Source organism: Alligator mississippiensis, chromosome 1 (genome assembly GCF_030867095.1).
Source record: "Alligator mississippiensis isolate rAllMis1 chromosome 1, rAllMis1, whole genome shotgun sequence".
NCBI classification, from domain to species: Eukaryota; Metazoa; Chordata; order Crocodylia; family Alligatoridae; genus Alligator; species Alligator mississippiensis.
The window spans coordinates 2,450,839-2,478,709 of NC_081824.1; the positions used below are offsets into that span (position 1 = coordinate 2,450,839).

At 48.1% G+C, this 27,871-nt stretch overlaps 2 protein-coding genes across 3 annotated transcripts in view; one reads left to right on the forward strand and one right to left on the reverse strand.

Moving 5' to 3' along the window:
- The window catches only part of LOC102566400 (zinc finger protein 493), a 185,284-nt gene that overhangs the window by 55,766 nt on the left and 101,647 nt on the right, over positions 1-27,871 (reverse strand). The gene's annotated exons all lie outside the window — the stretch shown is intronic.
- LOC102576684 (zinc finger protein 724) overlaps positions 1-27,871 on the forward strand; it is an 89,624-nt gene that overhangs the window by 5,943 nt on the left and 55,810 nt on the right. The window contains exon 6 of one of the 2 annotated variants that reach the window (XM_059727726.1): positions 405-9,126. The exons of the other annotated variant lie outside the window; for it this stretch is intronic. Coding sequence (XP_059583709.1) covers positions 405-1,438 — 1,034 coding nt within the window. The 3' untranslated portion in view covers positions 1,439-9,126. Of the gene's footprint in view, positions 1-404; positions 9,127-27,871 lie in introns of those variants that run through there. 2 annotated transcript variants of the gene reach the window in all.

A 27,871-nucleotide genomic window follows, 5' to 3' on the forward strand; every position in this document is an offset into this window, starting at 1 on the left:
GAAGCACAACCCTGCTCCTTTCACAAGAGAGAGCCACAGCTCTAAGACCTCACCTTATCCTCAGCCCATTATAGCATGAAGCTATTCAGGTAGTGTCCTAACACACGTGTCCTTCATGTGCTTCTGCTAGCAGAGCTGGAGGTGATGGGGCTGACAGGTGGGCCAGACAATCTGAGAGTCTGGTTCTGAACTGCACTGAGTTGGGAACATTAACCTGGCACAAGGACCTGCCCCTCCATGACCATGAGTACTTGGGATTTTGGCAGGAAGACCTTGTTTTCTTGGGCAAACACAAGAGCCAAGGTCCAGGCCTGCTCTAAGGCCCATCCCAGCAGAAGCAATAGCAGTGTTTGTCCCTTGCCAGAAGGGTAGTGGCTAATCTGGAGTTTCTCTTCTCAATGCAGGAGGTGCCTGGCTGCTGAGCAAAGCTGAGGAGCAGACTCCTGTGGAAGGGCCTACAGACCTGGAACCACCATGGACTTCCCCAGGGCATTTGGGTGAGATGGACTCCCTGAGACCTGAGAGAGAGCACTGGCACAAGAGTCCAGGGAGGTCCCCAAAGCATAAGGAAAATGTAGCAGTGAACCACGTACCATCTGCAGTTGGGCTTGAGAGTGAAGAAGGGGCAGAACCCAGGAAGAGCCCTGGGTGCAGGGAAGAATTTGTGGAGCTGAGAGACCTAAAGAGCCACTGGAAAGGAGTGCATCCAAATCAAGGCAGTGGGGAGGGCCTCAGGGAAGAGCCAGAGCTCACTACTAATCACGAAGTCAGGAAAACCCTTAACTGCTCATCTCTCCTGCCTCTTCACAAGATAAGAAACACGTGGGAGAAGCTCCATGTATGCACCAAGTGTGGGAAGGGCTTCACCCGATCCTCCTACCTGACCCAACACTACTTCATCCACACTGGGGAGAAGCCACACCAGTGCTCAGAGTGTGGGAAGAGGTTCAGCCTGTCCTCCTACCTGACCAAACACCAGCGTATCCACACAGGGGAGAAGCCACATCAGTGCTCAGAGTGTGGGAAGAGCTTCACTGAATCCTCCACCCTGGTCCGGCATCAGCTTATCCACACAGGGGAGAAGCCATATCAGTGCTCAGAGTGTGGGAAGAGCTTCACCCGATCCTCCAACCTGACCCAACACCGGCTCATCCACATGGGGGAGAAGCCATATCAGTGCTCAGAGTGTGGGAAGAGGTTCAACCTGTCCTCCTACCTGACTGAACACCAGCGTATCCACACAGGGGAGAAGCCACATCGGTGCTTGGAGTGTGGGAAGAGCTTTACCCGCTCCTCCAACCTGACTCAACACCGGCTCATCCACACTGGGGAGAAGCCACATCAGTGCTCAGAGTGTGGGAAGAGGTTCAACCTGTCCTCCTACCTGACCAAACACCAGCGCATCCACACAGGGGAGAAGCCAGATCGGTTCTCATAGTGTGGGAAGAGCTTTACCCAGATTTCCCTTCTGGCCCACTACGAGGTCATCCACACAAAAGAGAAACCACATTGGTGCTGAGAGGAATGGGAACAGTTCACCCAATCCTCCAACCTGGCCTGGAACCAGCTTATCCACACAAAGGTGGGGAAAGTCAAATCAGTGCCCAAAATGAAGGAAAACCTGTGGTGGGACAATAGTGGGTGGTTCTATGTTGAGACATCTGCTTTCTTGCACCCAACCAAAACCATGCTTCAAGTGCCCCCCCCTCAGGTACCTATGTCCAGCCAACCCCTTTCTTTGAGCACACCTGCTAGCCTGAGGTAACTGCTGCCACCTCCCAGGCCCTGGTCTTTGTTAAGACTGTGTGCCACCAGGGTACATAGACTTCGTTGAACTTAGGGGTGTTTAGCCCACTAAAATTTTGGGGTGCTTCTTTTAGCTTGAAGCATTCACTAGTAGTCTCCTGCATGGAATGAAAGTAAAAAGGCCCCGCCCACGTTAACTAGCCGAGGGGCTGTACAGGCAAGTCTCACCCTCATAAGCAGCGACAGCAAGGTGTGCTATGACAGATTAGCTGTATTGCTCAAAGAGGTGAGAGGGAGGAAGGAATACAAAACAACAGAACTTAGAAAGAAAACCAGCTTACCCTGGCACCCTTGGAGTAATTGGGAACAACGGCCGCAAACTGATGGAGAACGGTTTAGGTTGGACATCAGGAAGAACTTGTTTATGGAAAGGGTTGCCAAAATCTGGAATGGGTGTCCAAGGGAGGTAGTGCTCTCCCCTACCTTGGGGTCTTTAAGAGGAGATTAGACATGCACCTTGCTGGGGTCATCTGACCCCGGGGCTCTTTCCTGCCCAGGGCAGGGGGTTGGACTCGAGGATCTGCTAAGGTCCCTTCCAACCCAAACATCTATGAATCTATGGAAACTTGTGCAAAGCAGAATGGGCTTGTTGGCCCTTTTGATATGCACCTAAAGGTACAGAACTCTAATTTACTGGCTACATTTCAGGTAAGCTATCTACATATACATCCAGAGGATTCTGGAGGCCTATGCTTCAGTTTGTGTGTCCAAAAATGCCTCTCTGGAGGCAGTTCCTACCTAGACCAGGTGAGCTGACCTTGAAATACCTTTTCTGACCTCATTCCTGGCTCCAACCAGAAGCAGGGTATATTTTAATGTAGCCAAGGCAGACCAGTCTTTTTAAAAGACATCACCATCCCCAGGTGGAGGGTCCAGCATCACCAAACTGGCCTGACAGGTACCTGAGGGGGGACCTGAGACAAAGGGTCTGTGCAGCACAAGGAGGGGGATGGGAGGTCTCAGTCCTGGGGACCGAGATGTAGAGTGAAAGGTTCCTTCACACCTTCAATTTACCCTTAACTGACCAAACACCGGCTCATCCACACTGGGGAGAAGCCACATCGGTGCTCAAGAGTGTGGAAAGAGCTTCCCTCAATTCTGCCACCTGGCCTGGGATCAGCTCAGCAGCACAGAAAAGCCACATTGGTGGCTTCCCCCACTCCTCACAACTGGCCCAGCACCAGTGCATCCACTTCCGGGAGCATCCATAATTTTGTCAGCAATGCAGGAATGGTTTGGGGACGTCTACTTGCTCAGCACTCACCAGTGTCTGCATCCAGGCAGGCAGACTTATGCTTGTAGACTGCAACCATCGTTCACCTATCGTTTGGCCCTTCTAGGGCACTGCACAACCCAGAGGACATAGAGCCTGGCCCCAAAGTTTGATGGGGGGGGGAGTTAAACCCCTCAGGCAGAGGCCAGCCCAGATGCTGAGGTAACCTGTGAGATGATCTTTGCCTTGAAGCCTGTGCCATCCCCATCTTTCTCTGAAAGCAGTCAGTTCTCTAAGGGGAGAAGTGTCTTCACAACAGGCTGCCCTCCCCAAGACAACTGGCTCCAAATGGCAGCTAATGACTCTCTTTGGCTAACTCCCAGCTTTGTCCTCCCTCCTGGTCCCAGGGTCCTAGCATGTGAGGCTCTTGAGTTGCAGGAAGAAAGACACTTATTGCTGGGGAGGCAATTCCCTGCTTTCCACCCTTCCCTTGCCTTTCCTCCCCACTGCATCACCCCTCTCCCAGGCTAGCATATGCCCATCAGGGTCTGCAAATAGCTGCTACTGCCACCCTATGAGCCCAGTTTGGCAGGTTTTGCTTCTCAGCCCCTTGTCAGAGCTCTGCACCATGAGGCACTGGCTGCATCCTCCCCCCAACCCACCTCTTCCCTTCATCCCATTCTCTATGAGACTGCTTGCTAATCAAGCCCCACAACATAACATAATATCTCTGTGGGGTTTGATTAGCAGAGGGGGAAGGTCTCCCTCCATGCACTTGTTCCTTCCTGCAGCTAGCATTGAGCAGCAGTGGGGCTGGCATCTCCCTGCCAGGTGCCAGCTGCCTTGGGGGCTCTGGGGGTCTCGGGAGCTGTGCTGCAGTGCATCTGTCACCAGGGAGCTGCACCCTCCACTGCTGTCCCTGCACAATCCTGTGAGTGTATGTGTGTGAGATGTCACTGTCTTCAATATCTCCCAGCACTGTCCCAGCAGTGCTCAGGTATTTCCCACCAAAGCTATGTCGCCATAGCTTGTCACTACAGAGATGCACCCACTGCGGGGAATCCACTACCTGTACTTAGGGTAGTAGAAAACTACAGTAGACTAATCTGCATAGTAGCTCCTGTGTACAGGTAAGCAGAGATACTTTACTCTGCAGTAGTCTCCTGCGCAGTAAAGTGTCTCATGTGGACACACCCCGTGAGGAGGCACAGGCAGATCCTGCAGCAGGGACATGCGTCAGAGAAGAGACCCATCCCATCAACGTGGGCGAGGAGGGGAAGGCTTTTGCCAGGCCCTGTCAGGCTTGTGTTACTTGGTCAGAGGCAGGGGGGAGCTGAGCAGAAATCCCCAGGAATCCCACTCCTGCAGCTGGAGCAGGCCAGAGAGCCCTGAATGGCGAGCAGGAAGGCCGTGCCCTGTTGCATCCCCTGTTCAGTGTTGCCTTGGGGGTGGGAAGGGGTGGGCATGAACAGCAGCCATGGCTTGCCTGTGCAGGGATAACTGAGACAATTAGTCCTATGGAGCTGTCATGAGTACAAAATGAATCTGTTAAATTGCATGAAGCAACCCCTGTGGGTTGTTTTCTTCCCAGGGAAAGTGGCCTTCATTTGCTTGAGGTGAACTCACTCCCAAAGTTGAACCTGGGTCACTTTAATGCTGAATAAGAATTTCATACAGGGGGATAGGAGTGAGGGGCAAAGGCTGCTCACCTACCATCACCCTTCAGATCCAAGGTAGGCTTTCAAAAGCCAGACATTTCCTTCAAAGTGTCCTCTGTCTTTAACACTGGGTAAAACAACATTCATATTGCAGGTACTTCATTTAATGCATCAGGAAAACTGCATTAATGGACATGTAGACATGCTGTATGACTTTATGACTCAACAGTATGAGCACTAATCTTGAGACCCAGTTGCCTTGCAGGAAAGCGAGGTAATACCAGAGTACTGCTCTCATACCTGGTGTCGGTGTCACGGTCTCGTTGAGTGTTATGTGTCTCAGTGGTGAATTCTCTGCAGTTGTCATTCTGTCAAAAAGTCATAGCCAGGAGATCCCAACATCAATTGTGTCTTAAACAACTGGCAAAGGTTTGGGCAAGTCTATTATGTACAAGCCATGGCCTGAACACAGCTGTGACCTGACACAAGATATTATTGCATGTGTGCCTGTGACAAGGTATGGGTACAACACCATGTAGGCTCCCCTAGGCCAGTACAAATGTCCCATGCTTTCTGATTTTCCTTTTATACAGTGATCTATCAAATTACTTATTACAGTCCACAGATATTGAGCTATCTTGTGCTATGGGCTTGTTTCACATCTTGACCTGGGTATGCTGTCCCAGCCTGAGACTGGACTCTTTACCTTGTACATCCATCTCCCCCTTCCATCTCCTGGCAGGAGTTTTCATCTGGCTGACGTGTCAAGTTCTGCTTCGATAAGGGGCTCATGCATTGAACAATTTTGCTAATCAGGCCTACTTCAGTCAATGCTTTCGTGTGAGTTTGATCAGTGTTCCAAGGATGCCTACACCAGGATGCCTAAACCTGTCTGGTTCTCTGGATCTGGCTGTTCATGTGCGGGCAATGTGCTGATTAAAGCTAGGTCCCAAACCCCAAAATTGCAGGACCTTGTTCCCAAACGAGGAGACAATCTGGGATCCGCATTTGCAAATTCTCCTACTTCGAAGGCTGTGGATGTGAACTATGTGGTGCACCCACAGTTGGACAGTGTCCTTGGCTGAGGGAAGACTTACACATGGGATGTAGTGCACCATCTTCGTCAACCTGTCACCATCCAGATCATAGAGAATCCAATCAATTAGGGAAGATCCATAATAAAGTCCATCCAAATAGTGGACCATGGTGGTCGAGAGGGAGTGAAGAGGGGCTGGAAGAGACCATAGAGGTTTTCAGTTGGCTTCATTATGTGGGTGCCAATGTTACAGGAGCAGATGAACACTTGCAGGGTTTTGCTCATGCACGGCCACCAAAGCAGTGGGTGAGTAGATAGCTGGCTGCCCTGGAATGGAGAAAAACTGACAGGGAGTCATGGCAAAAACATAGTGCCAGACTGGACCTGTGGGCATGTAAATCTTACCCTGAGTGAAGAGAACTGTGTCCTGGACTTGAGGCAGTGGCCATATGAAGGCAGCCTGCTCTTCAAGAGGAAATTCTTTCCAGGTGGTGGCTGGGACAGAGCCATTGGCAAGGAGATGTGAGGATGCCATGTGGCTTCAAAAGGGGTCAGGTTCCAGTGGTCCCTGTGCCAGCTTGGCATCATATTTCACTTTATGAGAGAGCATTCACCTTCCCATTTCTACATGATCTGAAAATCAAAGTGGGGCAAGGAAAGGGCCAACCCCAGCCTGGTTGAGTGTTTTGGTTGCACACAAATATTCTTTCTAGTGTTGTGTGAATGAAATGTGTGTTCGCAGGAGGAACGAGGGGCAGTCTGCAGAGCTGTGCTCACTGGGAGATTGGATTGCAACTCCCAGAACCCCCTCGGGCTCGTAGGGAGGGAAAAAGGAAGAGGAAGCTGGAGGCTGGAGTAAGGGGGAATGAGGGATATACAGGTGGGTCTTGGCCAGCCCTGTACAGAGGAGCGCAGTGGTGCTTGAGATTAGGGTTACTATAAGTCTAGCTTTTCCCAGCATGTCTTCTTCTTGAACCCTCTGATCTCTGTCCAGGAGGGTTTTTTAAATATGACCAAATGTCTGGTATTTTGCTTTGCTCCACTGGTGGGAGCAGGGGAAGGGTGATCGGAGGCAGCAGGGAGCACAGCTGTCTGCAGCTGCAGAGGCTCACGCAGACTCATGCGGTATTCCCTGCTGCTTCTGATCACCTTTCCCCTGCTCCCACCAGTGTAGCAAAGCAAAATAGTGGACATTTGGTGATGGCAACAGGGCAGGGGTTTGTGGGGGTTTCCTGCCCCTCCAGTGGGGGAAGGGGAGGGGGGGCATTTGAGGGCAGCAGGGAATTCTGCTGCTTGGCCAGTAGCCCAGGGGCCAGAGCCTGTGTTTGCAGGGGTGGAGCAGCCAGGAGAGGCTGCTGGGGTAGGGAGAAAGAGTGGGGAGTAGGCTGCGACCAGCCTGGGGATTGTGAAGGAATCCTCCTCTCTGCCCTGCCTTGGGACATGCCACAAACCATTCCTCTTTCACCCGTGTGGTATTTGATTAACCTGGTCACCTACATGACGGCTGGAGAAATTCCTGCAGGGTGGGGGGCAGCTCACTCTTCTTTTGTTCAGCAGCAGGCATTTTGGGGAAGGAGAAAACATTCATTTTGAGAGAGAGACACTGAAGCCTCTAGTCTCCAGAGTGCTCTCATTCTGTGGATGTACATGTGAGTAACTTACCTGGCACTTAGCCAGGATATTGGGTTATGTATTTTATATGCGTATTCAAAGTGTCCTCGGGCCCGTTCTGTTTTGCTCAAGGCATTTTCCTCTAAAACCTCTTTTCTCTATGACCCCCCGTTCTCCCCCTCCAATCAATAAATGCTGTTTGTTACAGCACGCCTGGCTGTGGATTATCGAGGGAAAGGACCAGCCTTTTTGCCTTCTGCTCAGCTGAGCTGAGGGGAGTTTGGCTGTGTATTAATTGGTGCAGTCCTACCTGAGTTTATCCTCGTTGGCTCCAGGCTATAAGAAGGACCCAGAGATATTAACAGGGGTCAAAGCACCCCCAATGTCTACAAGGTACGTACCCTGGGCTGCACATAGCCCAAGCTGAGACCAGAGCCTGGGTGGTGGCAGCAATTACTCCAGGCTTGCAGGTGTGCTCCAGGAAGCGGGGCGGCTGGACGTTGGCACCCCAGGGGAGACAACCTGGGGGGGCAAGGGGCTGCGGGTCAGGAGTGTGAAGCACCAGCAGGGATGGGGAGGGCTGCAGGTTGGGAGTGAGGGGCACCATCATTTCCCAGGGGGGCAGGGTACTGCAGTTTGGGAGTGAGAGGCACTGGCAGGGCTGTGGTCAGAGGGTTGGGAGTGAGGGGTAGCAGCAGGGCTGGGGGGGCGGGGCGTTGTGGCTTGGAAGTGAGGGACAACATAATGGGCAGGGGGAGGACACCTGCATGTCACTCTAATGCCCCCTCCCCCCCAGGGTGTAACAGATGTCCTTTTTTGGACCTGAAAATAAGGTCATCCTACTAGAGATCTCACTGGCTTGGGCAGCCAGGACATGAAGAAGGTGGATTCAGACTTGGGGACAGCTGCAGGTGTTTGATCACTCTTGGGACTGCAAGTTTGTTTGGGGAACACTTCTGGAGGTGTTGGGGTGGTGGGGAGTTAAGGTGCTGAGTGATTGTTACCACAATGTTGATGTTTCTTTACCTTTTACCTGTTCCCTGCCTTTGGCCCGTTGACTTGTGACCCTGACCCCTATGATTTGTTATATAAAAGTGGGAATCCCCTCTTGCTTCTTGTGGCAGTTTCTGGGCTGCAGGTTGGCACTGGGTTTTTGTGATCTGTAAGAACCTGCACTTTGTGCCATGGCTCTTCAAAGCAGTGCCACCACTGTAACAAAAACTTCTAGGACCTGTGGCTCTGCCCCCTGACTTAGTTTCCCCCCCCCCCCCCCCGCTTTTTCTTCTTTCTCTGTCTTTTCACATGTCTGTCAACCTAGTTGCCTATGCAACCAACTTGCTGCCTACCTGGCTCAGGTAGGAGGGAGTGGATCTAGCCTCTCCATTGTTTTGAGTTCTGCCCTCATGACATGGGAGCTGGGCTTAAACCAGTGTCACTCCAATGGGTAATACTGACATTTTTCAAGTTGATTGCTCAGCATCTAATAACACCTGCCCTTGACTGAGTCAAGGTGATGAGGTCAGGAGGGCTATTTAAGAGGGTCCCTCCATGCTGGTGGAAGAGACATGTTTGGGAACATGAAAACAAGAAAACAGCCTCTGGAGCTCTTTTAGATTCTGGATGAACATGTGAGTAATTTGAAAAACCTGAAATTTAGCCAGTAACTTAGGATCCAGTGTTCTAGAAGTGTATCAAAAGGCTTGCAAGCCACTTCCGTTTGCTCAGGGTTATGCTTTTGATACTTCTCTGAATTTTACTTCTCCCCATGCCTACCATTTCAATAAAGGTATCTGTTATAGCAAGCCTTGTTGTAAATGTTTGAGAGGGATTGGGCAAGCCTTTTTGCCCCTTTGCTTGGCTCACCAAAGGAGGCTACTTTCTATGCTTCAGGCTATAAGAAGCATCCAGATACATCCTGCTGGGGCTAAGCAATCCCAGAGTCTACAGGGTCTGTGTACCCCAGGTGACAGAGAGCCCTATCAGAGACCTGAGCTTGGGTGGTGGTAACAGTCACCCACACCTAGTCGTTGTGCTCCGGGAAGAGGGTTGGCTGGAAGTTGGCACCCCTGGAAGTTGGCACTATTGTGAGAGCACCTCACCTATTGTTTCTACCATGAATGACAAGGTGGGGTCTAGCTGACCTAGCACAGGGGCAGAGGTGAAGGCCCATTTCAGATATTCAAAGGCTCACTGGACTTCCACAGGCCAGGAAAACATTAGGTTTTTACTTCAAAGGGTGGGTACAGGGCTAGCAATAGTAAATAATAAACCTGACACAAGTTGCCAGATGTGGAGAGTGTAGCTGGGCTCTAAATCGCCACCTCCAACTTCACCTTGCTCAGCCAGCCCTTTGGGTTCCTAGAATCAGAACCAAGGGGAGAGATCAAAAGGGAAGATCTAGTGGCTTTATCCCTCCTGGTGGCAATGCCATTAGCCGGTAGGAACTGAAGCCTACTATGGCTGTGGCCATGGGTGTAAGTGGAGACCTGACTAAATCACCAACATCTCAACTAGACTTTCCCATGCTCTCAGTCACTTGCTGGAGCTGGTGTGGGAGGGAAGTCGGCAGCAGGGGCCTTGGTGGACTTAGGTGCCTTCCTGTGCTCCTGTTCAACCCTGCTCAGGGCCCCGGCAGCAGATGCTTACACAGCTCTTCTGTAATGCACCTTTCTCTTGGTTTATTAACCTGTTGGAGTAGCCCCTACAGGACACTCATGGAGCCAAATGGCTTTGGCACTGTCTCTAGTGGGTTATGGAATAGAGAAGATCCCACACAACTTACTGATTCATTTGGTGCACCGGCTAGGGAAATTTTCAGCTAATTGCATGATTTCACAATGATTTCACAATGATTTCACACTTAATTTATACAACACAATTTTATTTTAAGAAATACCATAAACATCAAAAACACGATAACTGTATATATATATAAGGAACAATACTCTAAATGCACTTCTTTAAAACAATTACAATTACAACTAACTATATAATTTGAACCAGAAAAGTTATTACTATATTACACTTACAATCCTAGACTACCAAGAAGCCAAACACCTACATATAGTTTCATTCCTCAGTAGTACAATTTAATGGGCTGGCCTCAGTAGTATGGTTCAATGGGTTGGCCTCAGCAGTGATAGGAACAAGTCCCCTTCCTTCAGTCCGACTCGGGTGCTCCACGGTTTAAGCGTGAACTAAGAGATTGGTGTTCATGGAGAGGGTGGTTCAGGTGATCAGTCTGATCCAGCCTACACTTGTGATTCTTCCTTCGTTGTTCTGCAAGTGAGGTTACCTCCAAACTGGGACTGTAGGTTACAGTCTTTATTGGATGTGTTGCCATCTTGGGCCCCTCCTACCCAAACCTGTCACTACCCGCAAATTTGGGCTCAGATCTTACTCAACAGGTTTTTTGCTAGGTGGTCGGTTTGTCTTCCGCAACAGAATTTGTCTGCTGACTATTTAGTTTATCTTAAATTTTGCTTTGGAAGATTTTCCATACCACTGCGGTGACCTTTCTTTTACAACCCCCTTTCAAAAGGCCTCTAGGGTTTTGATCTCTCGGAATCTTTGCTTAAGGGTCATTTTTCTGGTCCTTAGGATAACTTGTTAAAGGCCTCTAGAGATAAGATCGAGGAGCCAAGACTTTAAAGCATGTTTGTTGTAAGGCCAGGTAAAACAATGAACCTAGATAAGAAGATGAACCTTGCCTTTTTCTAAACTGGCTAATGGGCAGCTTTTACAAGAATTCAAACTATTACATTCAATATGACAGGCACTACCAGGAAAGCCTCATTATTCCCAATGGAATATTACAACTTGCTGTCTTTCAGCCACAGGATGCATTCCTTCTTCCTCCACCATTTCACTGAAGAGGCAGAGCCTGTCACACGCTGCACCTCACTTAACATTACTACTATCACATTTAACCAAGAAAAGAGACGCTACTTCCCTATGCCACAGACTTATTCAAAAGTGCAGGGTCCTTGCTACACAGCAGGACATGGGTGTAATGCCTTGAGTGTGACCAGCTCTTCCTCTTGAGAGTTAGGGAAAACACCTGGATTGTGGTGAATCCTGTGGCAGGGGAAGGGGTTGGGAAATCACAGAAACATCAGCCCTGGGTGGGGTTCTGGGCCCTGGTCTGTTCCCATTTCGCAGCTCTGGAGAGGACATAGAGACCAACCACAGGGATGTCATGTTAAGTTGTGGGGCTTGATTAGCAAGGAGTCTGTTGTAGAGAATGGGATGAAGGGAAGGAGGGTGGTGGGGAGGGGGCAGCTGATGCCTTGTGGTGCAGAGCTCCAGTGAGGGGCTGAGAAGCAAAGCCTGCCAAACTGGGCTCATAGGGTGGTAGTGGAGCTTCTTGCAAGCACTGATGGGCATGTGCAGGCCTGGGAGAGGGGTTATGTGGTGGGGGAAAGGTGAGGCCAGGCAGGGAATGCTTCTCCAGGAATAAATGTCCTCATCCCTGCAACTCAAGAGCCTCACATACCAGAACCCCCAGACCAGGACGGAGGACAAAGCTGGGAGTTGGCCAAAAACAGTCCCTGGGTGTCAGCTGGAGTTTTTGGGAGGGCACCATATTGGGAAGGCAGTTCTCCCCCTGGCAGCACTGACTGTTTTCAGAGAACGATGGGGATGGCACAGGCTCCAAGGCAAAAATAATCTTTCCATGGGATTCCCCAACATCTGGGCTGCTTTCTGTTGGAGGGGTTTCTTTTAACCCCTCCCCCTCATCAAACTTTGGCAACCAGCCTCTGTGTCCTTTGAGTTGTGCAGTGCCCTAGAAGGGCCAAATGATAGGTGAACTATTGTTGCAGTCCACAAGCATGAGTCTGCTTGCCTGGATGCAGACACTGGTGGCAAAATTTTGGATGCTTCCGGAAGTGGATGCACTGGTGCTGGGCCATTCTGGAGGAGTGGTTGTTACCAGATTTCCCATCACTTTGGGGTGTGCTCATTTATCAGGGATACGTTTCTAGGGTCTTTGTAATTCTATCAATGTGCTGCTTGTGTTACTTGTGTTTCTATATGGAGCTGTATCTCTCCCTTCTGCAAGTCCTCACCCCCAACGGAGCTGCCTTGCAGGACTCAGTTTCAGTGGGGCTGGGTTTCTCCAGCAACCAGATCAGTCACACACACACACACACACACACACACACACTAACGTGTCACTCCTGACCCAGCCGGGTTGATCAGCATTGACACGCTGACACCCTCATATGCCAGGAATCAGTTCTTTAAGGTAACAATAAAATGCAGTCAGACTCAAGCACACAGGTGAACAGAATACCTCTGAATCAGGCTGGGCGTCCAGCTGACACCCTCACAGACCAGCATTCACTTCATTAGGGTACATCTAAGCCAAACTGGGTCAATCGGCCTGTACAAGCTGATCCCTTTATGTGTCTTAACCTCAGCACATCCCAATTTTTTGCCCTAACTGTTCTAGTAGTGGTAGCCTCTTGATGAGCAGACCCCACAGTATTTCTGGTCTTCACAGGGATCTTTGGTTTAAGTAAAAGAAACATTGCTGCAGAGCAAGTGGGGAAGGAAAAATACACCCAGTCACCACCAGTTTGACTATAAAAGTTATTTATTGCTAAGTATATGAAATTTTGTAATGGTACTAGTAGTAATAGCCATGCAAGGAAAAACAAACAAAACAATTACTCAATTAAACTAGGGTAATATTGTATTTGGGGAAACTTAGCTCAAGCTTAACGAATACAATTTAGGTTCAGAAAGCTATGCCTAGAGAGAAAAAGAATAAGAGAGAGAAAGAGGGAGAAAGACAGAGAGAGCTGGGATATCACCGTTCCAAGGCACTCGGGTGATTTGTTGACAAGCAAAGTTCCCAGCACGATCCTTGAAGGGAGATGATCTGTTTCTCCCAGCTTCTCAAGAACAACAGCGGATGGTGTCAGAGAGATTTCTCCCTCTTGAAGCACACTTTTTGCTGCTTTACAGGTTGCTTATACCCTTAGTCCAGCCTCTTCAAAGCATTCTTTTAATTGTGGAAATCAAGAGGATCCCAAGCCATAGTTGACAGGAAAAATCCTGTTATATAAACAGTTTTAATGTAAATGAATTACTATTTTCAGTGACAAGGGGTTATCTGGTTTGGAACATCTCATGAAACTGATTAACAACCAGAAAAAACATCAAGATTTAAGGAGTAATCAGACACCTAGGAGCCAGCTTGACATTATTATGAATATAGAAGATACACTGTCATCAGTGACTTGGCAAGGGGGTAGAAAGCACCCTGTTCAAATTCACAGATGACACTAAGATGTGGGGGGAAGTGGGCATGCTAGAAGGGAGGAACAAGCTGCAAGCGGATCTAGACAGGTTACAGGGGTGGGCTGATGAGAACAGGATGCGTTCAACACTCAGAAGTGCAAGGTGCTGCACCTGGGGAGGAAGAACCAGCAGCACACCTACAGGCTGGGGAACTCCCTTCTTGCCAGTGTTAGGATAGAAAAGGATCTTGGAGTCATCATTGATGCCACAATGAACATGGGCTGACAGTGTGGGGTCGCAGCCAGGAAGGCCAACCATACCTTGTCATACATCCACAGGTGCAACTCAAGTAGGTCCAAAGAGGTGATCCTCCCCCTCTATGTGACACTGGTCAGGCCGCAGCTGGAGTATTGTGTCCAGTTCTGGGCGCCGCACTTCAGGAGGGATGTGGACAGCATGGAGAGGGTCCAGAGGAGGCCACCTGCATGATCAGGGGTCAGCAGGGCAGGCCCTATGAGAAGAGGCTGAGGGACCTGAACCTGTTCAGCCTCCTAAAGAGAAGGCTGAGAGGGGATCTAGTGGCAGTCTACAAACTAGTCAAGGGGGACCAGCAGGCATTGAGAGAGTCCCTGTTCCCCCGAGCACTCCTGGGAGTTACAAGAAACAATGGGCACAAGCTAGCAGAGGGTAGTTTCAGGATAGACATTAGGAGGCGCTACTTCACTGTCAGGGTGGCTAGGATCTGGAACCAACTTCCAAAAGAAGTGGTGCTGGCTCCTACCATGGGGGTCTTTAAAAAAAGGCTGGACAAACATCTGGCCGGGGTCATTTGCCCCCAGTACTCTTTCCTGCTACGGCAGGGGGTCGGACTAGATGATCTCCTGAGGTCCCTTCCAACCCTACCAACTATGAAACTGGAAGGGATACCCCATTGTTTCTTCTCAGGTGGCCTAGCTATGCTTGCACTGTGAAGTCAGCATCAGTGTTTTGTATTTTATCTGTTGTGAATAAGCCTCTGCTTAGCATGACTCTCAGATTTTACTGTAGTTTTTTAACAGACTTAAGGGGATTATTTGGAGTGTTCATAAACTTTGTGGGGAAGACTTCCTCCAGTCATCCCGGGAAAAGTATGACAGCATTTGTGGTCAGGTCTCCCATGGGCTGGATGCTGTGATGAACACTTAATCATTGTTCAAATGTAGCCCATACCCCCTTTGACTCAGTCACTTGCCTCAGCATTCCCTAACCTGGCAACCCAGTTTTAGTCAATCAAATTTAAATAGGCCTTTTCATACTGGAACCGGGGAATGTATGGCTCGAGATGCCTATTACATTTTTCTTCTGCTTAGTTCTGGGTAGATGAGGTGTGTGCGTGTGGGGTGGCAAGGGAATAGAAAAAGTCCTTTGTAAGTCCAGCAAGCTGGGTGCTAGGCCTCCCTCAGGAAGACAGAGCTGGCAGGTAACAATTTCCCTCCCCTCCCCTCTCCCTTAATGGAGTGCTTATGTTGAGCCATGTTATGTTGATGTTATGTTGAGCCATCACATCCTGGCTCTGTGGTACTGGTTCTGATCTTCCATCCATTGCAATCAGTGCATCAGTTGCTGGATCCAGCAAACTAGTAGCAACAGACCAATTGCTAGTATAATTTGGAAACTAATGATCGCTACAATGGGGTGAAGCATGACATTTAAAAGACCTGTTGCATTAGGGCTCCACCCAAACAAAACCTCCCACCAGAAGTGATGGCCTGCATTTTTAACTATAGCTGCTAGCCTAGAGATTTCCTGGTTGTTGTGTTGAATCTCAAGTTTGCCATTTTCTCCTAAAGTTTTGAGTCTTTGCAGTTCAGTTTGTAAATAGGGATGAGTTAATAGTCTCTTAATGGTGATGAGACCCATTCCCAGTGAAATGGGGGACACCTTTTTGTAGAGCTCAGGGTAGGCAATTAAATGTTGTATGGTCTATATAGGTATGGTAAACTTAAGATCACAACTTACAATGGTGGTTACATTACAGAAACAACAACTAATATAAGGCACCATGGGTTGAATTTAGCATCCATTAATAAATACAATATTACATCTTGTTCTCATGCACACTCATGCTTTACCCACATAAACAATAGCGGATTCCCTTTCTTGGATAACATCGAAGGAACAGTGAGACTTATTCCCAGGTTGTAGGAAAAAGCATTCATCATGCTCCTCTAATGTTTGGTCTTCACAGCTGTAACCCAAACCTTCTTTTCTCCTACACCCTTTTACATTTACTGTTTTCCATGCATTCTCTTTCTGCCAGGCCCAAGTGTTATGATCTCTGGAGTACATTACTGAGTTATCAATCTGTAATCCCAGTGGGACTACTGGGTGAATTGTTCAAATTTCCTTGCCTGCCACAGTTATGAGGAATAACTGCAAGCTTTGTTGGTAGTGATTGTATGAAGCGTTAACTAATTTGCACCAGGGCTGGAGGGCTCATTCTTCCTCTGTTATATGGGGCCAGATCAAGTTGATTGCTTCCATGGGAATTTGTCCTATCATGGCTTGCCATTGAATCATTCCCATGATGACATTTTGGGAGAAAGCATAAGCTTGCTCACACGCTAAAGCCAATGATACATTACTTTGGAGGGACTGTACACCAGACATCATTAACTCTTCATCCCTTTCTATGAGTCCTTCCCACCCAGGAAATACCTTACTTATTAGCTGCTGTTCCTCACTTAACAACTTCAAAGATGTGGTTAATGGAGTTCCCATTTCCCCTACATTTTCAGTGGCATATGACAGTGTATTAGCAAGAACTTCTATATTTGCAGCATCAATTAAAGAGACTCCTGTTCCTACAGGTGAAATTCAACCACTTAATTCCCTTTTTACCTTATTTATATGGTTAACTCCTTGCCATATTTTTACCTATTCATTCAAACCTTTAAGGCAAGTTTCAATCAAGGGAGCACATAATAGGTGCAATGTGAGAGATAGTCATGCCATCTAAGTGGATTTGAACTTCCTTTAGAGATGTCTGAGGTTGAAGAAGCAATTGTTCCTGTTGATCCCATTTTAATACATGGGGGTCTCGAAATTGGGACCCTTAAACATTGGAGTGGAGTGAGGTCTGTGATCAGAGGATTGAAATCTAAAACTGTTTTCTGTTGTTGGCCCAATTCTACTTGTACAGTCCTGGCTCATAGAATTCCTCCGAGATGGCAATGTGTCCATAGAATTTAAACCATATGGTTTGCATGAGCTTGTCACAGTGTGTGCCCTTTAGTGGAACCACCCAGTCTGGGGAATCTTGCTGAACCAGGTCATATCCAGCTAAGGTCCAGTTCAGTGGTCCCCAGTTTGTAAGGAACCGTGTTATATTCTTGCCTTCTGGCATGATCAGAGATAACTGCAGTTTATGTTCTGGTAATGGAAGTGTCTAGGTCCCGACTACAATAATGACATGAAGAGGGCCACACAGGGCAGGTCTGCAGTTTCCAGGCCTCCCTGGCACTCTGGCCATGGAGCCTTGCTGAGAGAGGAGTTGGGTGGAGGGGACAGCCACAACTCATCTGGCAGCAGGTCCTCTTATCTTGTGATTTTCCCATGGTCCTCATCATCACAGCCCCAGAGCTCCACCTGTCCTTGCTGGATGCTGCAGATTAAGGCAGGTGTGGGACCTCGATATCCTGTTTGGGGCAGTGGTTAAAGAGAGTTAGTGACTGGGTACTGGACACAGAATAACCAGCTGGGATTTGGGGAATGGATCCAATGAACTCAAGGCTTTTCTAGGGCCATGATGGACAAGGAAGGATGGCCATTTAGTAAAGAGAAGGCACTGCAGGGAGAAGCCTTCAATAGATAATAGTCCTTGTCACCCAGGTAGTGGAGGGATGGTCACAGGAAACAAAGCACCAACCACCCCTGGTTTAGAAAGGGCATTAACCAAGGAAAGGCATGGAGATGCAGTGGTCCATGATGTACTATGTGGCAGAAAGATAAAGCTTTTACTATTTTCAAGCTACGAAAAAGAAGAGGTTTTGGACACACTTAAATGTTATCCATCTATATCTGTGTACTTCATGTAAAAGGAATGGAAATTACGATTGTGTGAAGCTATGGTCACTGATTCAATCTGGAGAAGATTTGGCCTGATTTAGCAGCTGAATCATCAAATCTGAATTGAATTGTTAGACCCATAAAATGCTCCAAATCGATTTGAAGCATTCAAATCAATTTGAAAAAGATTTGGTGATTTGGAAATGGTGGTTTTGTGGGGAAACAGAAACTGAGAAGTAGGAGGTGGGGAGGAGGAAAGACTGCTCTGATGTTGACATCTGTAGCTGGCCAGTGACTGTGATCTTTCCCTGAGTTCCCTTCCAATCACAGTGCTCTCAGGGAGGGATGTAGAAACAGCATGTAGGCTTCACACAGAGCCTTTTCTGTCACTTTTGTGAGCTGTCCGTCTAGAAGCAACAGTGTGTGAGAGGTACTGGCTGCAGCGGCTGGCTTCCTAGTCAGCCTCTTCACTCTTTTGCTAGTCTCTCTTCTAGGAAAGGATTGGAGACACCTTTCAAATATATTACAGATCGAAGATACAGTAAACAGATAGAAGATATAGTAAACACACACATTTTCCAGCACAGCAAACATTATGAAGCATGCTCGAAAGGCAGGTGCCAGGTCTTCTGGCAGGGGTGGGAGAGGAGCTAGAGGGGGTAGGTGGAGAGTTGTAAGTCCACCCCCCACCCCACACACAGATGCACCCTCTTTCCTAGCAGCGATGAGTCTTCTGCTTCCCATGGGCAACTGGTGCTGCCTTAGTCAGGGGGGCCACATGCCCCCCCCAGTGACCAGTCAGAGATTAGGAGGGGTCCCGCATGGCCAATCCCATGTGGTGGGGTTCCCCCTTGCCTCATCCTGCTGACTGAGGGGGGAAGTCCCCCCTGTGACCAATCATGAGACAGCTGATGGCTGCAGCCGATCGCTGCAGCTGCTTCTGGGAGTGGCTGCGGCCACTTCTGGGAGCGCACCAGTGCTCCACTCCCTGGCTGGTGCTTGCAAGGGGGGCACTGGCACTCCCACCTGCTCATCACCTAAGTGGCAAATGTAGCTGGTCAGGGGGTGCACTGGTGTTCTCAGGGGGTGCACGTGCACCCCCATTCATCCCCTATGCTTCACCACTGCTGTTGCCAGTGGGAGCAAGGAGGTAGGAGCAGTACCTGTCCCTGCATCTGCACCACCTCCACTAACACCAGAAATAGCCTCCAGCACCAGCATGACAGTCTTGTCCACCCCAATTTCAGGTCCCAGCATGAGCCTCCTAGGGCCAGAGGAGGAGCTAGATCTGGAACCAGGGTTGCTCAGTGCCATATCCAGGGAAATTCTGGGGAAGAAGGCTGAATCTGAGTTTGTGCTCCTCAAAGTTCCCCTACAGGCAGGTCTCTTCTGGAAGGGCCTTCAGAGGAGGCTGTGGGGCAGGTGGCTCAGCTTCCCCTGATGTTGTGCCTCTGTCTGATGAGGAGGGGGATAAGGCAGGAGCCCCTTCTTCAACCCAGAAGTTGGGGTGGCGAGGGGGTAGTGTAGTGTGGGATCATTTTGAGTTGGTAGATGATCCCAGTTGTGCTACCTGCCAGCACTGATGAAGGCAGATTAGCCGGGGCAAGGAGGTAAAACACCTCACCAACACCCAGATGCTGTTGCATCTCAGGAGGCAGCACCCCCTTGCCCTAGCTCCTCCTCAGCCTGGCACCAGTGGGAGCATGCCCAAAGGGAAACCTCCCTCTTTATCCAAGGCCCCTGTCCCCATGAAGCAGAGGCAGGCCACCCTGGAGCGGGGGGGAGGGAGAGGGGGAGCCACAGACAAAGGCAGGTGCATTGCTCTGGGTGACCTTGCTCACCCTTGCATTGGGGAGATGCTTGCTCTGGATGGCCAGCCCTTATCCTTTGGTGAGTGTCCAGGGTTCAGTCAGATTGAAGGACTTCTTATGTGCCCCAGAACCCCCCTGCACCCATCTCCTTGACAGCTGGCAGGCTTTGTGGCCGCAGCAGGGGCAGGCAGGCCTGCAGCTTTCACCCCACTGCACGTTAACACACATAGTGTCACCCAGGTCATGAGTTTTGACTCTCTACAGCTTGAGGTAGTTTCCCTCAAACCCCTGCACCTATCCCCTTGAAGCTTGGCAAGCTTTGTGGCCTCTTCAGGGGCTAGCAGGCCTGCAGTTTTGACCTTGGCGTGTGTGAGTGTGTAGGGTGATCTTAGCCTCTTCTCTCCTCTGTACCCTCCTGCCACGACTTGGATTTTATAAGAAAAAGGAAGGAGATCAGTGGGCTTTGATGTTTATGATTGATAAATGCCACCTTGATGTTAAACACTCAAGGTGAGGGTTGATTTTCCAAAATAACGGATACAATAATAAAAGCCTGGCCGATTACTTCATTGGCAAGGACATCCTGCGCTGCAGCTAAAGGGAGCTCCGTGTTGCCACTTCAAAGATACATTGTAACTAACATTGAACCCAAAAGCTTGCTTAATAACTATTTTCCAGCTATTTGGGTTGGTCTAATAAAAGAGATCAGATTCACCCAAGGAACCTTGTCTGCCTCTTGTAACTAACTAGCTTCCACCACCAATTACTTCGTTAGCGCAGCGCGTTCTTTCACGTCTTTTATTCTTTACCCGTGGCTTGCACCGAGAGCGGCCCCTGCTCCTCTCACCCAGATTGTTCAGCAGTTTTCTAAGCAGTTGTTGCCCCAACAAGGTCAGGGACTTCTCTTAACTCTTGCCTCCCCATGAATTGTCCCAGAGACGCCGTCTCTCATCCAGCTCTGGGCAAAGCCGCTTCCCGGTGCCTCCGGGCTTTCCCGCATTCACCAAATGCAGCCCAATTCCTCAGACAGTCATCTGTCTTGCATCTGACCTGTCTTCTGGAGTCCCAAACTCACGGCTCTCTCCGGTATCACAGGTCAGAATCCTTTTCACTTCTTCTAGTCTCCTGGGGTCTCGACTAACCCCGTGCTTGTCTTCTTGTGCCTGAAGGCAATCAGTCAATGTCCGGGTGCTGGCTTTATTTCCCGTTTTCACGGGCTAATCACCCGATCTTCTCTCAGGTGTGATATTCCTTCCACCTGGCAGGGCGCTCGTCCCTGAGCTTGCCTAAGTAACGGGGCTCCTGACTGTGGCTTAACACATACACGTGACAGTTTTGCTTTCAAGACATTGGGGTGCAGTTTCTCTGAACTCCCTGCACCTATCTCCTTGAAACTTCTCAGACTTCGTGCCCACAGAAGGGGCTACCATTCCTGCATGTTTCATACAAATCAGGCCAGAAATGACAAAGTTATAGGCTGTTTCAACCTTCCCCATTATAACCTATGGGTGAAACGTTGAAACATTGTGGAAACACTTTTCTCCTCCACTCTCCACCCCCACCCGCGCTCTCTCCTCAATTTACACCTTCACTGATCAGCTCTCTTGCATGTTTTAGGCCCCAGCTCAAGTCTGGGTTCGTGCCCGGTATGCAAAGGCCAATAAAGATACCAGGGGTGAAAGTATAAAAAAGATTTATTGCTAGCAATCAAAGGTGCAAGCGGAATAATCTCACTGAACAAGCACACTAGATATGCAATACTAAGCCCCTTATATACAAGGGTTTGAATCTTCATATGCATCCTTGTTTGCTAATTGGTTATAAAGGAGTGACGCAAGGAGTTCTTTACTGAGCATGTCTCTATACCTGTGTTTTAGCCATGTATCTCATTTACATACATATAGGTTTCATTAGCATATATCTTCCCCGCCTCGGGGTGTGATTTTTAATATTTTAATGAGCTCTTTGTCCCAGTACCTCTGATTCTGTTTTTGTTTTCAAGCTTCCTCTATCTAAGACTGTCTCCTCCTTATCATTGCAGATGGGCATTCGTCACATAACATTCACTTTTGCTTAGGCTTTGCATAGTAGTTTCTAGGTCACTCCTTATATTCCCTCCTCTGGAGCATTTTTAATTATTATTATTATTATGATTACTCCATTCAATTTGACTTAACACAAATCTAGTATTCTCAGCTTTCTTTGTTTGCAAAATCATTTGATTTACCTTAGGCCTGAAGATAGATGTGATGAAAACAGGTATACATTGGATACAGAAACAAACCATAATCCCTATAAAACAAAACAAAACAAAACAAAACAAAACAACCATACTAAATAACTGTTTCAACCATCCAAAATTGGGAAGCCAGGAAGTTAACCAGGAAAAGTCTAAGCCAGATGATTCTTTCAACGTCTGTGTCAATCGTTGTAAGGCACCAATTTTGTCTTCAATTAGCACAGAATTATCAGTGAGGTTGAAGCAGCACATTCCTTTTAAGGTTTCACACCCCAGATTGTGTCGCAACAAAAGATAATCAATAGCGGCTCTATTCTCTAAGACAGCGTCCCTTAGTTGTTTTTGTTCAGCATTCAAGGCTGAGAGCGCTCGAGATGTAGCATTTAGTCCTTTTGCTAAAACACAGGCCACTGCATTAAGATTTCTGCTATTACTTACAGCAAGACCCGGAACCCCCACCATAGATGCAGCTAATGCTATGTATTCTGCCTTAGATAATAGTCCAGGGGAATCATTCTCGTCACAATCAGCAGTGAGAGTAGTGTATGCTCGTTTAAACCTCCCACCAAGAGGGGTTTGTTCAGCATGCATTAGGTCAGACTTCCTTGGAAGAGCTGCAGTTACCCGGGCAATGGTGCATGGTCCCCCAGTAGCATTCGCTGGAAGGTATGAATATATCATTCTCCCGCAGGCCAGAAACCATCCTCGAGGAAGGATGGTATGTGTGTATACATAGGATATTTGACTGGTCTTATTACAGAAGATTTTTCTACCTTGGTTCAATTCAAAGCAATTATTGGTACAATTCACTATTAAGAAACATTCAGAAGCATTAGCTGTTGCCTGAACCCGTACAGAAAACATGTCTCTGCTTTTCTCTTTTACAATAGTCCCCCACTTATATATATCCTGATATGTATTTTCCTTCTCTACATCTTTCAGCATAGTATAATTCTGTAAAATTTTCAAAGGGGTAGGTACTGCAATTAAGCATGAGGTAAAAACCAGATGAGCATTGATCCCTCCCGCCAAGCAGAAGTCTGTTCTATTTAATATTTCCCGGGCCAGATAAATCCAGACATTTTCCTGAGGGTCAAATTCTTGTGGTAAAAGATTTTCCCCTCCTATGAGTAGGAGTGGACAGATCAGGGTGCCCCACACTAAAACCTTGAACAATTTCATAATAAGGCTTGTAAAACTTGATCAAAGATTGACAAATTATTCAAAGTTCCTTTCTTTTGAATAGGAATTTTAAGTCCCTTATTGGCTCCACCTTCCACTGTTCTCTGCCTCCGGTCCCGGAGTTTGCAGGAGTTTCTTCTTGTTCTGGTTCAGGCACCGGCTTTAGGCGACTGGAATGTATCCAAGTCTTGATTCCTTCGAGCTTTGCTGCCGTCGGGGTCGTTAAAAGTACTATATATGGGCCCTTCCACCTGGTTCGAAGTGGTTCCTCGTTCCAATCTTTCACAAGAGTGTAACTCCCAGGTAATAGTCGATTTTCCGGGGCAGGAGACTGGTCCTGTGTCTGCAGCACGTCCCGTACCTGCTGATGGATGGAAGACAAAACAGAAACCAAAGACCATACATATTCTCTAATCATTCCCTCTCCTAAAACATGTAACTGTTGTTCAGTACCCATGGGCAGACTCAGAGGGTAAGGGTAAGGCTTACCATACATTATCTCAAATGGGCTTAATCCCAATTTGGAATGTGGTGCAACCCTTACTCGCAACAGGGCCAAGGGTAGGGCCTCTGGCCATTTGAGTCGAGCTTCTTGGCAAATCTTTGCAAGGTGTCTTTTTAAGGTCTGATTCATACGTTCCACTTTTCCACTGGACTGGGGTCTCCAAGGGGTGTGTAAATGCCAGCTGATTCCCAGGAACTCAGAAACCTTCTGAGAAATTTGTGCAATGAAATGTGGGCCATTGTCTGACCCTATTCCTTTTGGAAGTCCGAAGCGAGGTATGATTTCTCGTAGGAGTGCCTTCACCACCTCTCGGGCTTGGGCAGTCCGACATGGGAAGCACTCAACCCAATTAGAGAAAGTGTCCACAAAGACAAGGAGATATCTCATCCCCTGTTGCCGGGGTAACTCAGTAAAATCCACCTGCCATTCTTCTCCTGGCCCATTGCCTATTCTCTGATGTCCTGAAGTTTCTTTTCTCCCTCCTTTTGGGTTATTTCTCTGGCAGACCTCACATGTCTCTGATACCTTCTTGGCAGCCTCTCTTAATCCCACTCCAGTTACACAGGGCCTTGGGTCCGTCATGGGTGCTATGATGAGCTCTTTTTACTACCACATGAGCCCAGGCAGCTGGGATGATAATGCGGCCATCCTTTGCTACTAGCTACCCGTGCTCCCCCTTCTTTGCTTGAAACTCTCTTATCAATTGTTTGTCTCTTTCCCCGTACTGTGGTGTCACAGGCTGGTATAAGTCTGGGAGGAGAGGTAACAGATTACTTACTTCAGGCAGCAAGTCTGTCTGAGGTCTTTTAGCTGCTTTCTTTGCTGTAGAGTTAGCAAATCGATTACCTTTTGTGCAGGAATTATTTTCTTTTTGATGTGCTTTGCAATGCATTACCACTACCTCTTTTGGTTCCCAGACTGCCTTGAGGAGGGCTTTTATCTGCTTGCTATGCTTAATGCCTGTTCCTTTTGAATCAAGTAGACCTCGCTCTCTCCATAGCGCTCCGTGAGCATGTAAAACAAGGAAAACATATTTAGAGTCAGTATAAATATTGACAGTTTTGTTGGCCACCAATTGCAAAGCCTGAGTCATAGCAATGAGTTCAGCCTTTTGAGCTGAAACAGATGGGTTTAAAGGTCCTGCTTCTATCACATTCTGTGTAGTCACGATAGCGTATCCGGATTTTCGAATTCCATTCTCCTTACTCGAGCTGCCATCCGTGTAGAACTCCAGGTCAGCTTTTTCAAGAGGTCGGTCTCTCAAATTTGGTCTTGAAGAATAAACAGCTTCCAATGTTTGCAAACAGTCATGCACAAGATCTGGTGTGTCACCCATAGATGGCAGCAGTGTTGCTGGATTTACATTGCGAGAAATGGCCAATTTTATTTCAGGTTTATCTAGGAGGATGGCCTGATATCGAGCCATTCGTCCCGGAGTTAACCAGTTCCCTCCTTTCTGTTCCAAGACTGTAAGTACTGCATGAGGAACATATACAATCATTTCATGGCCTAGGGTTAATTTTTCAGCTTCTAGTATTAGCAGACAGGCAGCAGCAACAGCCCGGAGACAAGCAGGCCATCCACATGACACAAAGTCTAATTTTTTTGAAAAATATGCCACTGGTCGTTGCCAGCTACCCAATTTCTGTGTTAAGACTCCCACGGCTACCCCACCTCGGTCATGCACAAAAAGGGAAAAAGGCTTACTCATGTCCGGTAGTCCTAAGGCGGGTGCTTCAATGAGAGCCTGCTTTAACTGGCAGAATGCTTGCTCACACTCTTCAGTCCATTCGAGCACCTTTTCATCTCCGTGTGTTGCCTCATATAGAGGTTTTACAATAACCCCAAAATTTGGAATCCAAATCCTGCAAAAACCTACTGTACCTAAAAATCCTTGTAGTTGTTTCTTTGTTATTGGGGGTGCCAGCCAGCATATAGCTTCTTTTCTTTCAGGCAACAGGGCTCTCTGACCAGGCTGTAATTCAAATCCCAAATATGTTACTTTCTGGGATATGGGCTGCATTTTATTTCTGGAAACCCGATATCCTTGTTGACCCAGAAAATTAAGGAGGCAAATTGTTCCTTCCAGGCAGCTTGCTTCAGTGGTGGCTGTTAAAAGCAAGTCATCCACATATTGCAAAAGAGCACAGGACAGTGGCAATTTTAGCCTGTGTAAATCCTTGCTTAATGCATTGCCGAATAGGGTTGGGCTGTTTTTAAATCCTTGGGGTAAAACAGTCCAGCACAACTGAGTCTTAACGCTAGTATCTGGGTCTTCCCATTCAAATGCAAATATTTCCTGAGATCCCCTCTCTACCGGTATACAGAAGAAAGCATCTTTTAAATCAATAACCGTAAACCAGTTATGATCTGGGTTCAAAGCAGATAGCAAGGTGTACGGATTAGGCACGGCCGGCTATATACTCACAACCACTTTATTTACAGCTCTCAAGTCTTGGACGAAACGATATTCATTACTCTTAGGCTTCTTCACAGGCAAGATGGGTGAGTTAAAAGTTGATGTACATTCACGGAGAAGGCCATACTCCAGGAACCGTTCAACTAACGGCTTCAGTCCTTTCCTGGCTTCCATCCGCATTGGATATTGTTTCACACATGGAGGCTGGGCCCCTGGCAAAAGTTGAATCTTCACAGGGTCAGCATTTTTAGCCTTCCCGGGTCGGTGACCTGCCCATACCCATGGAACAACAGCATCGAGCAGGGGTTGAGGAATATCCGGCGTACTCTCCTCTTGGAGAAGGCCGAGAAGGCAAGCCTGTAAATGCCACCCCTTTTCAGGAGGCACTGTTAAAAACATTTGCCCATCCTGGAACAACAATGTAGCTTGCAGTTTACAGAGGAGGTCTCTCCCTAAAAGGGGAACGGGGCAGTCTGGCATGTACAAGAATTGATGGGTAACTTCGGCCTGCCCAAGATTACAGGTCATTGGCTGTAGGAAGGGTCGTGTTACTGCCGTCCCTGTAACCCCTACCACCGGCACAGTCTTTTTACTTAAAGGTTTTAGTTTTTGAGTTAAGACAGAATGGGCAGCACCTGTATTGACGAGAAAATCTACCAATTCATCTCTGTCCCCTAGTTGCATTTTAACCAGAGGCTCGTCAGGGGACACTGGGATCTGGGTTATCTTTCCCTCCTGGGCCTCCGGTCCCCTTCAATCTGAATCCCTTCCAAAAGCGAACAATCCACTGCTCTCCTCTTTTTTCTTTTCACCTTCCCCAACTTTTCGATAAGGGCATTCCCGCTTCCGATGTCCTTTTCATTTGCAAAAGGCACATTGATCTTTCTCTAATGGACCCCGTCTCTGCGGCTGTCTCCAGGATCCCTCATCTCTAGGTTTTCTCGTGATTGCAGCTGCCACTAGGGCTGCCTGCATTTTCATCTTTCTCTCCTCTTTCTTGTCCTGTTTCTTTTCCTGAACACTTTCTCGGTTAGTAAATACTTGGTAAGCAATGTCTACTAGTTGGGAAATAGGCATACCTGTTGCTCCATCTGCCTTCTGCAATTTCTTTCTAATGTCTGGTGCACTCTGACCTATAAAGATCATATTTACCATGCGAGCGTTCGATGCATCCTCCGGGTCCTCACGAGTGTATTGCCTGAAAGTATTGTAAATTCTTTCCAAAAAAGCACTCGGGGTCTCATTAGTCTCCTGTCGAATCTCATACACCTTACTGAGATTTTGAGGTTTTTTCACAGCATCTCTCAATCCTCGGAGGATATATTCTCGATAGGCACGGATGGAGGTCATATCTTGGTCTGGTTTCCAATCTGGCTCCTGGATGGGGACATGATCGTCTCTATTTCCTTGCAGGTTCCCTGCAGTAATTTCCTTTTCCACGTACTTACGAGCTTTGTTCACTACCATTCTCCTTTCCTCTGGTGTCAACAGGATATCTAGAAGAGACTGAACATCTGCCCAAGTTCGGTTATGGGTTTTGAAAATCGTTTTAAACTGGTTTCGTACCTTTTCAGGATTCTCTCTCAAGCTGGGGTTATTGTTCTTCCAATTATACAAATCTGAGGTATTGAAAGGAACATGCACAAAGGTTCGATGGTAGGTTGGCTCACCGTCATCTTCGAGAGGCCCGGGTACCACTTGTTCTCTTAGGGGGAATACCCCATTTCCCTTCCCACGGCCAGGATCAGATTCCCTGAGATGTTTTCCCTTAACCCCGGAGTCTGCTTCTAACTGTACTCTCCACCCTCCTCCCGGGCTTATATCAGGAGAAGTCGGGGAGTCTGGAGATTGCCAAGCACCTGACGGCCATGGTTGGCGCTGTTCCAGATCCCTGGGTCGGGGAATATTCACAACTTCTGCCTCAGGGGGGGAAGAAGCAGGAAGAGCAGATGCCAATGAGGAATCAGATGAATCAGGAGGAGGAGGGGGAAGAGGAAGAGAATAAGGTAAAGGCAGCAGAGGTGGGGGGGGAGCCTCCGGCTCCGGACAGTCCAGGACAGGATTTGCAGTTGGTCGAGCCACAGCCATCTCACAG